The 16,086-nt window shown below is 44.8% G+C and overlaps 1 protein-coding gene across 3 annotated transcripts in view; it reads left to right on the top strand.

Moving 5' to 3' along the window:
* The window catches only part of LOC139553286 (actin-histidine N-methyltransferase-like), a 55,352-nt gene extending 39,734 nt beyond the window's left edge, over positions 1-15,618 (top strand). For 2 of the 3 annotated variants that reach the window (XM_071365458.1, XM_071365459.1), the window contains exons 7-13: positions 2,772-2,830; positions 3,550-3,664; positions 5,403-5,477; positions 6,564-6,730; positions 12,288-12,373; positions 13,068-13,228; positions 13,370-15,618. In XM_071365458.1, the coding sequence (XP_071221559.1) occupies positions 2,772-2,830; positions 3,550-3,664; positions 5,403-5,477; positions 6,564-6,730; positions 12,288-12,373; positions 13,068-13,228; positions 13,370-14,068 (1,362 nt within the window). In that variant the 3' untranslated portion in view covers positions 14,069-15,618. The remainder of the gene's footprint in view (positions 1-2,771; positions 2,831-3,549; positions 3,665-5,402; positions 5,478-6,563; positions 6,731-12,287; positions 12,374-13,067; positions 13,229-13,369) is intronic. The other variant, XM_071365460.1, reaches the window with a different exon arrangement.
* The last annotated feature ends 468 nt before the right edge of the window (positions 15,619-16,086 follow it).

Here is a 16,086-nt window from a genome sequence, read left to right as displayed (position 1 = left end):
GTCTATTTTTACTGCAGCTCACTTTGCATGTTGGGGAGAAAGAGCTTCAGGAAGCACAGTTATTAGACCCTGGTGCTATGCTCTCTGCCCCCTCGCTCGCTCTCTGCCCCCTCGCTCTCTCAATTCAATTCAAGGGCTTTATTGGCATGAGAAACATATGTTTACATTGCCAAAGCAAGTAGATAATAAACAATGAAAATGAACAGTAAACATTACACTCACAGAAGTTACAAAATAATAAAGACATTTAAAATGTCATGTCTATATACAGTGTTGTAACGATGTGCAAATAGTCAAAGTACAAAAGGGAAAATAAATATAGGGTGTAATTACAATGGTGTTTTGTTCTTCACTGTTTGCCCTTTTCTTGTGGCAACAGGTCACAAATATTGCTGCTGTGATGGCACACTGGTATTTCACCCAGTAGATGGGAGTTTATCAAAATTGGGTTTGTTTTCTAATTCTTTGTGGATCTGTGTAATCTGAGGGATATAATATGGTCATACATTTGGCAGGAGGTTTGGAAGTGCAGCTCAGTTTCCACCTCATTTTGTGGGCAGTGTGCACATACAGTGAGGGGGGGGGGGGAGTATTGATCCCCTGCTGATTTTGTACGTTTGCCCACTGACAAAGAAATGATCAGTCTATAATTTTAATGGTAGGTTTATTTGAACAGTGAGCGACAGAATAACAAAAAACAAATCCTGAAAAACGCATGTCAAAAATGTTATAAATTGATTTGCATTTTATTGAGGGAAATAAGTATTTGACCCCTCTGCAAAACATGACTTAGTACTTGGTGGCAAAACCCTTGTTGGCAATCAGAGGTCAGACGTTTCTTGTAGTTAGCCACCAGGTTTGCACACATCTCAGGAGGGATTTTGTCCCACTCCTCTTTGCAGATCTTCTCCAAGTCATTAAGGTTTCGAGGCTGACGTTTGGCAACTCGAACCTTCAGCTCCCTCCACAGATTTTCTATGGGATTAAGGTCTGGAGACTGGCTAGGCCACTCCAGGATCTTAATGTGATCTTCTTGAGCCACTCCTTTGTTGCCTTGGCTGTGTGTTTTGGGTCATTGTCATGCTGGAATACCCATTTTCAATGCCCTGGCTGAGGTTCTCACCCAAGATTTGACGGTACATGGCCCCGTCCATCGTCCCTTTGATGCAGTGAAGTTGTCCTGTCCCCTTAGCAGAAAAACACCCCCAAAGCATAATGTTTCCACCTCCATGTTTGACGGTGGGGATGGTGTTCTTGGGGTCATAGGCAGCATTCGTCCTCCTCCAAACACGGGTTGAGTTGATGCCAAAGAGCTCCATTTTGGTCTCATCTGACCACAACACTTTCACCCAGTTGTCCTCTGAATCATTCAGATGTTCATTGGCAAACTTCAGACGGGCATGTATATGTGCTTTCTTGAGTAGGGGGACCTTGCGGGTGCTGCAGGATTTCAGTCCTTCACGGCGTAGTGTGTTAACAACTGTTTTCTTGGTGACTATGGTCCCATCTGCCTTGAGATCATTGACAAGATCCTCCCGTGTAGTTCTGGGCTGATTCCTCACCGTTCTCATGCTCATTGCAACTCCACGAGGGGAGATCTTGCATGGAGCCCCAGGCCGAGGGAGATTGACAGTTCTTTTGTTTCTTCCAATTGCGAATAATCGCACCAACTGTTGTCACCTTCTCACCAAGCTGCTTGGCGATGGTCTTGTAGCCCATTCCAGCCTTGTGTAGGTCTACAATCTTGTCCCTGACATCCTTGGAGAGCTCTTTGGTCTTGGCCATGGTGGAGAGTTTGGAATCTGATTGATTGCTTCTGTGGACAGGCGTCTTTTATACAGGTAACACGCTGAGATTTGAATCACTCCCTTTAAGAGTGTGCTCCTAATCTCAGCTCGTTACCTGTATAAAAGACACCTGGGAGCCAGAAATCTTTCTGATTGAGAGGGGTTCAAATACTTATTTCCTACCATTAAAATTATAGTCTGATCATTTCTTTGTCAGTGGGAAAACGTACAAAATCAGCAGGGGATCAAATACTTTCCCCCTCAGTGTAGCCTGTCTTCTCTTGAGCCAGGTCTGCCCACGGCGGCCTTTCTCAATAGCAAGGCTATGCTCACTGAGTCTGTACATAGTAAAAGCTTGCTCGCTCCCTCTGCTCCCCCTCTGCTCGCGCTCTCGCTCTCTGCTCTCGCGCTCTCGCTCTCTGCTCTCGCGCTCTCGCTCTCTGCTCTCGCGCTCTCGCTCTCGTGCTCTCTCTCTCTCTGCTCGCGCTCTCGCTCGCTCCCTCTGCTCTCTTTCTCCCCCTCTGTCTTTCTAGGTGTGAAATGTGCTAGTCCCCCCTCCCTATAGCTCCTGCTAGGTTGTAAATGAGCCCTTGGAGGCGTCCAGTGTGTGGCTTTAAATGTAGATTTCTGTGTCACTGGTGGCTCTCTGTCACCCAAATTGATGAAGCAGATTTATGACGTCTGCTGGGCACAACAAATTAAGTTGACAGTGATGTATGGGGGGCTAACGCCATCCTGATCCTAGCTTGCACCGTGGACGCTAACACATGCGCGCGTGCGCACAGACACACACCTCTAACAGACACACGCTAACACACATGGCGCTCAATAACACACCCCTCACACACATTTACACACACCACTAACACACTCTTGTTAGTATCAGCCGCATAATGAAATTCCACACTGATTATTTTTTTTACTCTCTCTCTTCTATCCTCCATCTGTCCTTCTTTTTCTCTCCTCCTAACCTTTCATTTCCAGACTCATCCGACCACCAGTAAACTGCCCTTGAAGGACGCCTTTACGTACGACGACTACAGGTTGGTGTGTGTGTGTGTGCCAGCGTCGGCCTGCTTTTGAAGTGCTTGCCCTCCACCCCCACGTTTTGTGTGTGCGCGGCGCATGTCCGTGTGCGTGTCAGACAGTCTGAGAATGTAGAACAACTGCCGGCATCCAGAATGGCCCGTTTTTTTAAACGGAGTGTTTATTTTCCTCGCTCTTTCGTTTGAGGGAATCATTTATCGGCGGCCTCTTTTCATCTTCCCATTGTGTTGAGCGTGATACAGACCTCCGCTCCCGCCGGGCGACGTGTTGTGGGAATGACGGAGCTAGGACGGCGTGTGTTATCTTGTCACCGTGGCGCCAAAGGCTTTTTGGAGGAACCGCTGTTAGCCCAGTTTAGAATGTCGTTTTTAGAATGATAATTCTCCGCGCATGCCTCGACATCATTATAACAAGATCACAGATTGATATTTATTGGATTCCCTAGTCTTCAAATAATAATCAAGATGATATTATTGTTCAATCGCCTACAGTACCATCCACAACAGTGGTCACTAGGACAAACACTTAGTTTCGCGTACTTCAAATGTTACTAAAGTTAAGGTTATGATTTAGGACTAATGTCCCGACCACCTGAGGCTATAACTAACAGTTATTCAGGAAAACACAGGGCCCTTGTTGTGATTGGTTAGTCCAGGAAAGTGGGTCTTGTTGCTGATGTGATAATTGGCTGACCGTGACCTTTGACCCCTAATAGATGGGCGGTTTCCTCGGTGATGACCCGTCAGAACCAGATCCCTACAGAGGACGGTAGCCGCGTCACCCTCGCCCTAATCCCTCTCTGGGACATGTGTAACCATACCAACGGTCTGGTGAGTACTACAAACACGCTATTATACACTATAACATGGCTGAAACGCAATGGTGTAAAGTATTTAAGTAGTGCTTGAAAGTATTTTTACTTAAGTATTTTTTGGGGGGGTATCTGTACTTTACTATTTTTTTTATTTTTGACAACTTTTTATTTTTACTTCACTACATGCCTAAAGAAAATGATACTCGTTACATTTTGAATGCTTAGCAGGACAGGAAAATTGTCAAATTCACGCACATCCCTGGCCATCCCTACTACCTGATCTGGCGGACTTACTAAACACAAATGTTTTGTTTGTAAATGATGTTGGAGTGTGCTATTCGTAAATTTAAACACTTTTTTTTTTAAAGAAAATGATGCTGTCTGCTTTGCTTAATATAAGGAATTTGAAATTATTTATACTTTTCCTTTTGATACTTAAGTATATTTTAGCAATTACTTTTCCCTTTGAAACTTATGTATATTTAAACCCAAATACTTTTTAGACTTTTACTCAAGTTGTATTTTACTGGGTGACTTTTACTTGAGTCATTTTCTAAAGTATCTTTGACAATTTGGGTACTTTTTCCACCACTGCTGAAACGGGCCTGTTGCATGGGCTGAAACGGGCCTGTTGCACAACTGCACACGAACATCCTCTACCCACTGTGCGAGAGGTTTGAATTAAATGTATGTTTTAAAGTCCTAGGTTTTTTGTTAAAAAAATTACACACACACACACAATCAAGACCTCTGCTGTAGATAATTGTAGATTTGAGAGAAACCACACCAGTGTAATGTGTTTTCCTAAGATGGTTACGCTTATCTCATGGGTTCTTTTTATTTATCGCAATCATTTGGCTTTGATTGTATTCAGTGAGTGATTGTAAAGGAGCGATAATATCTCCTCCTTGCGTGCGCATGTAAACTGCATCTACGCCCCTTAAATTAGATCTGATTTGTGAAAGCCTGCTATGTAGACAAAGCGAGTCATTAAATACATGTAATACAATGTATTCCCTTGGTTTTAGTTTAATAAAAATGGGTTACAACTTCCTCCGAGATATTCCCACATTTTATTGCTCGTCTTCAGCCCTGGTTCCTGCAGTGTTACTCAAGGGTGAGAAATGGTGTGGGTTCGTTCAATTTCCTTCATTTCTGCCCATTTGTAAACTCACTAAATACGGATAAAGGAATTATATGTATTGATATACTCATTGATTACATATGCTAAACCAATACATTCATGTTTTGAAATATATTTGCTCGCTGATTTTTGTTCATTAGTCCCTTGAGTTTGTTACCAAACGAATGGAGGATTTGATATACAGCTCTTCTAATACTAGGAGGGAAAATATTGTACATTTGTTAGATTAGCTGGTCACGTACAGTATAGGAAATAAACATGCTGTAAATTGTTTCGCTTCACTTTGCAGCTCTGAACTTTAACCACATTAAATGTTTTACTGTAAAGTGTGTTATGTTTTGAAATGCACTTTGAATAAACTTTGATTTGAACCAGTCCATATAAAACCAAGAGCGTTGGGCCAGTAACCGAAAGGTATCTGGTTCGAATCCCCGAGCTGACTAGGTGAAAAAAATCTGCCTGTGCCCTTGAGCAAGGCACTTAACCCTAATTGCTCCTGTAAGTCGCTCTGGATAAGAACTAAAATGTGACTGTAAAATGCTTCCATGAGCTTTTCCAACTGTCACTAATCAATCAGTGAATTACAATTAGCCTGTTGTGTGTTTCTCAGATCACCACTGGTTACAACCTGGAGGATGACCGGTGTGAGTGTGTGGCTCTGCAGGACTACAAAGAGAACGACCAGGTGAGTCTGGGCAGCATGACACCACTGCGCCGTTTACTCTTACAATAAAAAACTAGCATCCTGTCCAGGGGGATGTACATGTACATCAAGCTGCCTCACGCTACAGAAACAGGCGATAGGATGTTTATATATGTCAGGGAGCGGGAGAAGGTCAGGCTGGGTTTGAGTTAGCTGGGCCATGCCTGACTTATTGGCTGGAGGGAGTTTCCACAGTTGTTAAATCCGTGCTTTGGGAGAGGGGTGGAGAATCGGGACTCCACCAACTTCTACAGCTCCCTCTCCTCCCCATCTCCACCTCTCTTTTTAGAATGGGAATTATTTGATAAGATTTAGAGACAGCAAAGTGTGTGTGTGTGGGGGTGGGGGTGTGATGGGGAGTCGAGCCTCTTGATCCTATGATTCCTCCGGCAGATGTCACCGTCCGGCCGAAGTGCCCTGAGCTCACAGAGTGTGTGTCTGAAATAGCACCCTATTCCCTATCTAGTGTACTACTTTTGACCAGAGCGCTATGGTTCCTGGTAAAAAAAAAAAAATAGTGCACGATATAGGGAATAGGGTGCCATTTCTGGACGTGGAACCTGCCTGAGCTCACAGACACACAAACCACTAAGCTACATTCCCTCCTAAGCTTTATCACTCCTCCTCTCTATCCCCTGCCCCGTCACTCGCTCTCCTTTACCTAGCACACTCCTTCTGCTATCTGTAAATGTGGATGTAATATGTTGGAGCCGTACGCGAGCAGAGTGGTGTGGGGATTCTCTGTGCCCATGTGTAGCTTCCACTAGATCAGAAATGATAACATGATTATGATGGAAAATGGTACAGAGGAATAGTGGGTGGAATGTTCACCACATTGCTTACATCCAAATGATCCAATCTACAGGAACCTTCTGGAGGTTGAGTTCGAATCGGATGATAAAGGGGATGTTCAGCTGACTTTAGCCGCCAGCCAGTAAAATACTAACGTTTTGTAGTGGCTGTTTTTTGTATACAGTATTTCCTGTTTTCAGGGAGAAAAACCGTCTAACATTAAGTTGTAAAATACTGAACTTCCCCTTTTTAATGGGTTCTCTCGTCTGTCCTCAGATTTACATATTCTATGGGACGCGGTCCAACGCTGAGTTTGTGATCCACAACGGCTTCTTCTTCCAGGAGAACGCCCACGACAGGGTCAAGATCAAACTGGGCGTGTCCAAGAGTGAACGGCTGTACGCCATGAAGGCGGAGGTGCTGGCCCGCGCTGGCATCCCCTCGTAAGTAGAGAGGCGGCCGCACACACGCAGGCATCCCCTCGGAGGGAGGGAGGGAGGGAGAAAGAGGGGGTAGCGCGAGAGAAAACAAATTATCTCTCTCCATTATGTCAGAGACGGGTAATTTCAGGAGGGCAATATTTTCCAGAATTTCAGTGAATTGATCAATGTGACAATTGGCAGGACATGGCTGACGTTATTACACTGCAAACACATTACTGAGGCCTGCTCTGGTCTAGCAGCATTACTATTACATTACGTCTCTCTCTGCCCATCGCTATCACAACAGTACATACAGGAGAGGAGAATTTACTCTGAAAACAAAAGCTGCACTGTGACATGAAGGGTGCATCACAAATGGCACACTATTCCATGGCTGGCCAACCGTGTTCCTGGAGTGCTACCTGCCTTTTAGGCTATCCAGGAAGGGGCTTAACATTCCTTTAATGCGGGCATTACTTTTGGCCAGAGCCCGCTGTGGTTCGAAAACGCCTTTTCCGTATATATCCCAGTGTATGTATGGGCGACAGACAGGCAGTGTGCCGTTGCCCCGGTGCTTTCCGTATATATCCCAGTGTATGTATGGGCGACAGACAGGCAGGCAGCGTTGCCCCGGTGCTTTCCGTATATATCCCAGTGTATGTATGGGCGACAGACAGGCAGGCAGCGTTGCCCCGGTGCTTTCCGTATATATCCCAGTGTATGTATGGGCGACAGACAGGCAGCGTTGCCCCGGTGCTTTCCGTATATATCCCAGTGTATGTATGGGCGACGGACAGGCAGTGTGCCGTTGCCCCAGTGCTTTTCCGTATATACAGTGGGGAGAACAAGTATTTGATACACTGCCGATTTTGCAGGTTTTCCTACTTACAAAGCATGTAGAGGTCTGTAATTTTTATCATAGGTACACTTCAACTGTGAGAGACGGAATCTAAAACAAAAATCCAGAAAATCACATTGTATGATTTTTAAGTAATTCATTTGCATTTTATTGCATGACATAAGTATTTGATCACCTACCAACCAGTAAGAATTCCGGCTCTCACAGACCTGTTAGTTTTTCTTTAAGAAGCCCTCCTGTTCTCCACTCATTACCTGTATTAACTGCACCTGTTTGAACTCGTTACCTGTATAAAAGACACCTGTCCACACACTCAATCAAACAGACTCCAACCTCTCCACAATGGCCAAGACCAGAGAGCTGTGTAAGGACATCAAGGATAAAATTGTAGACCTGCACAAGGCTGGGATGGGCTACAGGACAATAGGCAAGCAGCTTGGTGAGAAGGCAACAACTGTTGGCGCAATTATTAGAAAATAGAAGAAAATAGAAGAAGTTCAAGATGATGGTCAATCACCCTCGGTCTGGGGCTCCATGCAAGATCTCACCTCGTGGGGCATCAATGATCATGAGGAAGGTGAGGGATAAGCCCAGAACTACACGGCAGGACCTGGTCAATGACCTGAAGAGCGCTGGGACCACAGTCTCAAAGAAAACCATTAGTAACACACTACGCCGTCATGGATTAAAATCCTGCAGCGCACACAAGGTCCCCCTGCTCAAGCAGGCGCATGTCCAGGCCCGTCTGAAGTTTGCCAATGACCATCTGGATGATCCAGAGGAGGAATGGGAGAAGGTCATGTGGTCTGATGATTCAAAAATAGAGCTTTTTGGTCTAAACTCCACTCGCCGTGTTTGGAGGAAGAAGAAGGATGAGTACAACCCCAAGAACACCATCCCAACCGTGAAGCATGGAGGTGGAAACATCATTCTTTGGGGATGCTTTTCTGCAAAGGCGACAGGACGACTGCACCGTATTGAGGGGAGGATGGATGGGGCCATGTATTGCGAGATCTTAGCCAACAACCTCCTTCCCTCACTAAGAGCATTGATGATGGGTCGTGGCTGGGTCTTCCAGCATGACAACGACCCGAAACACACAGCCAGGGCAACTAAGGAGTGGCTCCGTAAGAAGTATCTCAAGGTCCTGGAGTGGCCTAGCCAGTCTCCAGACCTGAACCCAATAGAAAATCTTTGGAGGGAGCTGAAAGTCCGTATTGCCCAGCGACAGCCCCGAAACCTGAAGGATCTGGAGAAGGTCTGTATGGAGGAGTGGGCCAAAATCCCTGCTGCAGTGTGTGCAAACCTGGTCAAGAACTACAGGAAACGTATGATCTCTGTAATTGCAAACAAAGGATTCAGTACCAAATATTAAGTTCTGCTTTTCTGATGTATCAAATACTTATGTCTTGCAATAAAATGCTAATTAATTACTTAAAAATCATACAATGTGATTTTCGGGATTTTTGTTTTAGATTCCGTCTCTCACAGTTGAAGTGTACCTATGATAAAAATTACAGACCTCTACATGCTTTGTAAGTAGGAAAACCTGCAAAATCGGCAGTGTATCAAATACTTGTTCTCCCCACTGTATCCCAGTGTATGTATGGGCGACAGACAGGCAGCGTTGCCCTGGTGCTTTCCGTATATATCCCAGTGTATGTATGGGCGACGGACAGGCAGCGTTGCCCCGGTGCTTTCCGTATATATCCCAGTGTATGTATGGGCGACGGACAGGCAGTGTTGTCCCGGTGCTTTCCGTATATATCCCAGTGTATGTATGGGCGACGGACAGGCAGTGTTGCCCCGGTGCTTTCCGTATATATCCCAGTGTATGTATGGGCGACGGACAGGCAGTGTTGCCCCGGTGCTTTCCGTATATATCCCAGTGTATGTATGGGCGACGGACAGGCAGTGTGCCGTTGCCCCGGTGCTTTCCGTATATATTCCAGTGTATGTATGGGCGACAGACAGGCAGCGTTGCCCCGGTGCTTTCCGTATATATCCCAGTGTATGTATGGGCGACAGACAGTGTTTTTTGAACAGCATACATCACTATATCCGTCCGTGGAACAACAGAGGCCCAAACAGCAACAACACTACAGACTGTCATCTCATTTACACCGTGAGACTCAGAATGCCCTTCAATAAAATATTAAAAGTGCTCTTGTTAATAAGAGGGGGAGGGAAGGCTGCGTGATATTAGGGTAATGATAAAATGATGGCAGCGTCCGGGGGGGGGGGGGTGCATTTCAAATTTTCAACGTTTTCTGCTTGGCTGGAACAGAAGCCTGCGCCCACACCGGCCCACCAGCCTGCCCACCCCTGGTGTAGTGGCATCTCCCTCCCTCCTCTCTCTTTCTGCCTCTTATATTCTCTCTCTCCTCTCTCTCTCTGTTATAAGCGGCAGGGTTAAAACACCAGGAATATCCCGTGGTAATGAAAGATTTGCTTGTAATTGATTAAGTGTATATTAACGATGCATCAGGGGATCAGGGTTTGCCCTCCACTCAGCTTAAATGAGTCAGCTGATGCTACATGTGAGTGGATCTTGGTTAACCACGGACCAGTGGCTGCTAAACGAAACATGAGTGTAGTGGAGATCGGAGTTAGCCATGGGTCACTAACCTCCATCAACACAAACTGTACCTGCCAAGCCCCTTCACGGAGTTTAACCTACAGATCAGGGTTTTATATGCGTCACGCCATACAGAGATCACTGTGGACGTTTTCTTTCTTTGTGAGGTGTACAATTTTTATTACACATTTTTAGTTAACCTTTATTTTGACAGGGAGTCAATGCTGAGACCCAGGTCTCTTTTCCAGAGGAGCCCCCGTATAGCGCCACAATACGCATCAAAATACAACAAACTCATTCAACTACACATTTATATACACTTTAAAATACAATATTATAAACAACAATACACAAAAAGCCAAACACAATAATGAACAGACACATTATTCAGTAAAAGGTACCCTAATAACCATACGAAATGCCCTAGAGGCACCAACTCCTTCAATTTTAAAGTACATTGTCGATCATTTCACACGTAAGGTGCAAAAAAAACAACAGATCTACCCAACCCAGTAGAGATGGAAGGGATGTTCCGAGTTAGCCATCCCTGAGCACGGGTCCGGTAGCCCGCACATCTATAGGTTCACAATGAGGTAAGGTTGGGGGAAGTTTTATGCAATAGAGCTTCATAGACAACAAAAAAACAAGTGCAACGCATCGATCTACGAGACCACGAGGGCCAGCCCACATTATCATACAAAATGCAAGGATGTGTACTGTACTGTACAAGGATGTGTACTGCGCAATGCGCTATTTGATAAACAGTGTCCAATGGCTTCAATACAGTGACCGCTGCATTCACATAGAGCGGTGGTCACCAACCTTTTCTGAGTCGAGGTCACTTTCGCAGTCAAAAAGCAAGTTGAGATCTACTGCTCATATTTTTTATTTACATGAACCTTAAACAGGTTTGTGGGAATAATGTATTAGGCCTACCGCCAAAACCTCATCACAGCATATTGGCTATATGATTGGCCTGCCAATATTGTTAATCAGACCGTATTATATTTCAAAACTCGAGCTTTTGATAACAAAATAGATCAGTTGGTTTATCACTTGTGAGGCACTGTGGGGCATGAATTGAAATAATTAGCCGTTTTATTTTACTGGACTGACGGTACCTGCATCTGATGGTCAACGAGGTCAAATCACGATGTCGGTGATCTTCAGGTCGAGAAGTCGGAGCTCTAGGAAGATGCCAGAGTTTCCGACTTGGAATTCCGAGTTGGTTGACCGTTTAAAAAAGATTTATCTCAACCGCTCTCTCCTTCCTTTCCTCCGGTGAGACTGATCAGAGAGAGGGGACACCGTCTTCTACCTGATGGCGAAACTCGAGTCACACTGCATCTGCCTCATGTACAAATTCATGTTGTTCCTCTGACCAGAGAAAGTGAAGTATTCCTTAATCGTCACGACGAGCTGCTAATAATAATAAAACGCAGGGCTATCGATACTTGGCTACTCATTCATTGCAGCTGCAGCCCGAGCATATAACAAAATATAGTGTTTTGTAATAGTGTTGAATAAAAACAAAGACAGTGCTGAATTTAAACTTCAACATGAACTCACTCATACAAACAGCAGCTTTTTGCTGTATTCATTGACAGTCTCTCTGTGGTCATGATTTTAAAAAGTTATTAAATCTTACGTAGGCTAGTAGCCTATTAAACTTGGCTGTGGCCAGGGTCATGGAAGATCTGTAGCCACGGTGATTTGAGCTATCTGATTGGGCAGCACAGTAGGCGCACTCGATTTAGTCACCAATTTGCTGGTAGGCAGAGTTTATAGATATTTATAGGTGGGGACACCATCAATGAGGGCACCTTTCAAAGGACGTATGCATAAATCATCAGATAGCTTTTTATGTGATTTGGAAAATAACATGTACTTGGCTTTATCTGCATTAAGTACCAATTTCGGGTTCAACTCAGGCTTTCTGCTGGGCAATGAAGGCAGATTGAAGCTCTGACAGAGCCTGATCAACAACAGGGGAGGTTATAAGGTCCTGGTAAGGTTTAACTAAGAGATGATGTGTGTGTGTGTGTGTAATGGGAAATAGAGAAGTTGCTGTGACTGTATGGTCTCTCTTTCACTTTCGTTCACTTTCTCTTTCCCCTCTTCTTTCTCTCCACTCTCATCAGGTCTAGTATCTTTGCCCTGCACTGCAGCGATCCTCCAATCTCTGCCCAGCTATTGGCCTTCCTCAGAGTCTTCTGTATGACCGAGGGTAAGACGCGCAAGCGTAAATGCTAGCATCGATTCGGGACCTTGCCTATGGATCCCCGCACGGTCACAAGGCCTGTCACACGCTAAGGCACGATACCAGGAACGGCTGAGGAGAAGTTAAGAGTGATACCTAGGCGTGAAATCCAGTTTGAAATAATAAAAATACTTTACTTGATCGAGGTTACCCGTGTAACCCCGCCCAACTGGCTCTCCAGGCAGTTTTGAAATTGTATTTGAACCCAGGCCTGGCTAGCATACTACAGTTTCTGTAGGAGACAGGCCTCCTCTACCTCAGGCCACACAGATATATACTATTGACTCAGGTGTGTGTGTGGCGTGTGAACACATTAGGCACTCAACCTCCGATCCTTTCATGTCTCCCTCTCAGGGGTAATCAAGCCTTATGTAATTGCTCCAATCAAAAGGCAGATTGCGAAGACAGCAGTTGGCTACCGGTTTAAATACCTGGGTACTCGGCCTGTAGAATAACAGCCCTTTATCTTAACTCTAACGTTCAAGGTTTTAATTAATGTCACCAAGCTTAATTGACGTCTTGTAAAAATGTTTTATTTTATTTATTTTTTTATGTTTAGCTCTAAAGACCAGATGAGTTGAGCTGGATGTTGTTTCCTCTGTGTAATCGTATTGGTCCTGACATTCTGGTTCGCTGCCATTTTAACCCCTATTCGCCACAGAAGAGCTGAAGGACTACCTGGTAGGAGAACATGCCATCAATAAGATCTTCACCCTGGGTAACACCGAGTTCTCTGTGAGCTGGGACAATGAGATCAAACTGTGGACTTTCCTAGAGACCAGGGCTGCCCTGCTGCTCCAGACCTACAAGACCAGCTCCCAGGTCAGTAAGGACGACATGGCTCACCCACCATATTGTTTTATTTTCTCTCTTTGCTGACTCACTTTCTGTCTCCCCCTCCCTTCCCCTCTACCTCACTTGCTTACCCTCTGCCCAATGTCTCCCCACCTCCCTGTCCTCCAGGATGACCAGTGTGCGTTGGAGAAGCCCGGCCTCTCCCTCCACTCCCGCGTGGCCATCCAGCTGCGCCTGGCTGAGAAGCAGATCCTGGAGAGGGTGGTGGCCAGCGGCAAGGCCAAGCGCCTGCACTTCCAGCAGCAGCAGGAGGAAGGCGCTCCGCTGCCACGCTATGAGGAGAGCGACATCGCCCTGCTGGAGAATGCCGAAGCCGACGACAAACTGCCCATCATCCTGAGGAAACTAGAGGAGGAGGACGAGGAGGGAGACGACCAGGCAGCGGTGGAGCAGGTGTTGGCTCAGGTACAGCAGCTGGGACACGGGGGCGCAGCCAGGGATCTAGCCCCCCTCATAGTCAACGGGGATGGTGGGAAGGTGGTGGTCAACGGGAATGGTACGGACGCTAGCCCAGTCCTGGAGGTTGGAGACGCTAGCCCGATTCAGGAGGCTAGCAAAGAAGCTAGCTCAATCTCCTCAGACGCAGGCCGAAGTGTTAGCCAAGCCCAGGACACTAACCCTGCTCAGGAAGGGGATCATGTGGATGCTAACTCCACCATGCCTGACACTGCTGTCCCTGCAACCACCCAGGAACAGGAAGGCCAAACCAAGAACGGAGACAAGGCTACTGCTTCTCTCTCACTGGGAGTGGACTTGGACCTGAGTGCGGAACGAACTGGAGATGAGCCCAAAGTCAACAGTGAATAGATGGAATCATCATCTAGCTAACCGTTATTGCAGAAGAAGAGCAGCAGTCAGCCAGTCAGTCAGCCCTTTTCTATTTATTTATTTTTGTCTCTCTAAAGTGACTCAGAAATAAAGAAGGAGCTAAGAATAATAAAAATAAAAAAAACAGAATTTGAATTTTTAAATGGTAGAACTTTTCACTATCTATCCATTTCGTTAGTTCGTCCCTCCTTCCATGGCTTTGTTATTGGTGCCTTCCTATCTACCAAGCGCTGCAGACTGCTTGCACACTGCCAGTCAGTGTGTCTCTCCCATCGGCCTTCTATCTGAGCATTAGAAGTTTGTCATTTACATGAAAAACTGCCTTTTTGTTTTTGAGGTTTGAACAGTGATTTACTGGTTTACATTGAGTTTATTGACATGAGAGAATGGTAGGGAGTAACAATCGCAGGGGACGGCGCCGGTTTCAGTTCCACTACTGTAGGTGGGACAGAAAGAAAGAAATTAGATTTAAATTGTATTTAATTTTGTCTCTAGCAAGCCAAAATCTCATCCTAACCCTTTACCTCTCAGTCAGTTTATTACTGTAGTTTATCTTAAAGCTGCAATATGTTACTTTTTGGGAGACCTGACCAAATTCACATTGAAAATGACAGATCTAAAATCCCATTTCTTTGAAAGTACGTTTAAGAAGTGTTAGATCAGTTCTATGTACTCTATTTCTATGCTTCCTTTTCTTAAGTTTTGTTTTTGAGTCTTTTACTTTCGCTTTAGTACACCAGCTTCAAACAGCTGAAATACAATTTTTGGGGTTATTGAAAATATATTTCAGTGGTTTGTTGTCACAAACTGAAATTAGGCAAACTGTTAGAATTTTTGAAACTAGGAAATGGCAGAGCGATTTCTGCATATTGCACCTTTTTAATATATACCAAGTATAATTTCACTCAATCTTTTTCTCTGGCGTATTTGGCTCTTTGTTCTCTGTTTGAGATCATCACTTCCCCTCTCTCTCTCTCTTCTCGCGCTGCACTTCCTGGTTTTACTCAATAGCATTTTAAATACAACTGAAGGAAACTGCTGGCACAAAATGTCCTGTGCACTTCTTCTGGGAACAATCAGTATTTTATTTCTTTACTCGAGTATGAAGTACCATTTGAAATGTAATGGAAAGGATAATATGTGTGTTTATTAAGTGAAATTTGATGACTAAAAGCAGGTGATTTGGGTTATTATTATTTTTTTTACATTTAAAACTTTATTATGAATGTACCTCAGCTCTTCAAGTTGCAATTGAATCACCCAAGGATGAGTTTCTGTTGTGATGAAGAATATGACTAACGCTAATATGACTAACGCTCATATTATGAGAGCCAGAAGTCAGAATGGTGACGAAGTCAAACCTTCAGCAAGACGTGATTCACACAAAGGACTTCTGCTCATTTCACTTAGATGATGGTTTTGTAGTTAGACATCCTGAAACGGTGTGAACCTTTTTGTTACTCTTCCCTCCACACCAGAAACGAGACAAACAAAACGTTAATAAAAGCGGTCTCTGATCCAATCGCTAATTTTCAACGTATGTTTTTTTGTTGTTGTTGTCTGTATGACATCTGCTCTGTATTTTCAGCTTAGTTTGGTTTTGTGTTAACATTTAATGGCTATCGAAACATGATGTGGAGTTAGCGCTCTCTGTTAGATGCCTAAGATCTTAAATAACCCCGTAATTCCAGTACAGTAGCTGTTATTGTCATTTCATCTGCGGTTCATGTCGGCACAGGGAGCTAATTCATTGGTGTCTGCCTAATCCCCCCCCCCCGATGGATGGATGGATGGATGGATGGATATGAGCGGCCATTTTAATAGGCCATGCACCAGCAGTTTATTTTCGCCTTACTCCAAAGTGTTAGCTCGCGCTGCTTATTCTAATTCATCTATCTGTTCATGCTGCTACCAACCGCAAAATGACAGTTGCTCCGAGTCTATTCTACTGTATAACGGCAACTATAAAGGGGCTCGTTTTCTACCTTTCTACTTTG

The sequence above is a fragment of the Salvelinus alpinus genome, chromosome 25, assembly GCF_045679555.1.
Source record: "Salvelinus alpinus chromosome 25, SLU_Salpinus.1, whole genome shotgun sequence".
NCBI classification, from domain to species: domain Eukaryota; kingdom Metazoa; phylum Chordata; class Actinopteri; order Salmoniformes; family Salmonidae; genus Salvelinus; species Salvelinus alpinus.
The sequence above is the reverse complement of the archived record's forward strand: the minus strand, read 5'-3'. Positions and strand labels throughout refer to the sequence as shown.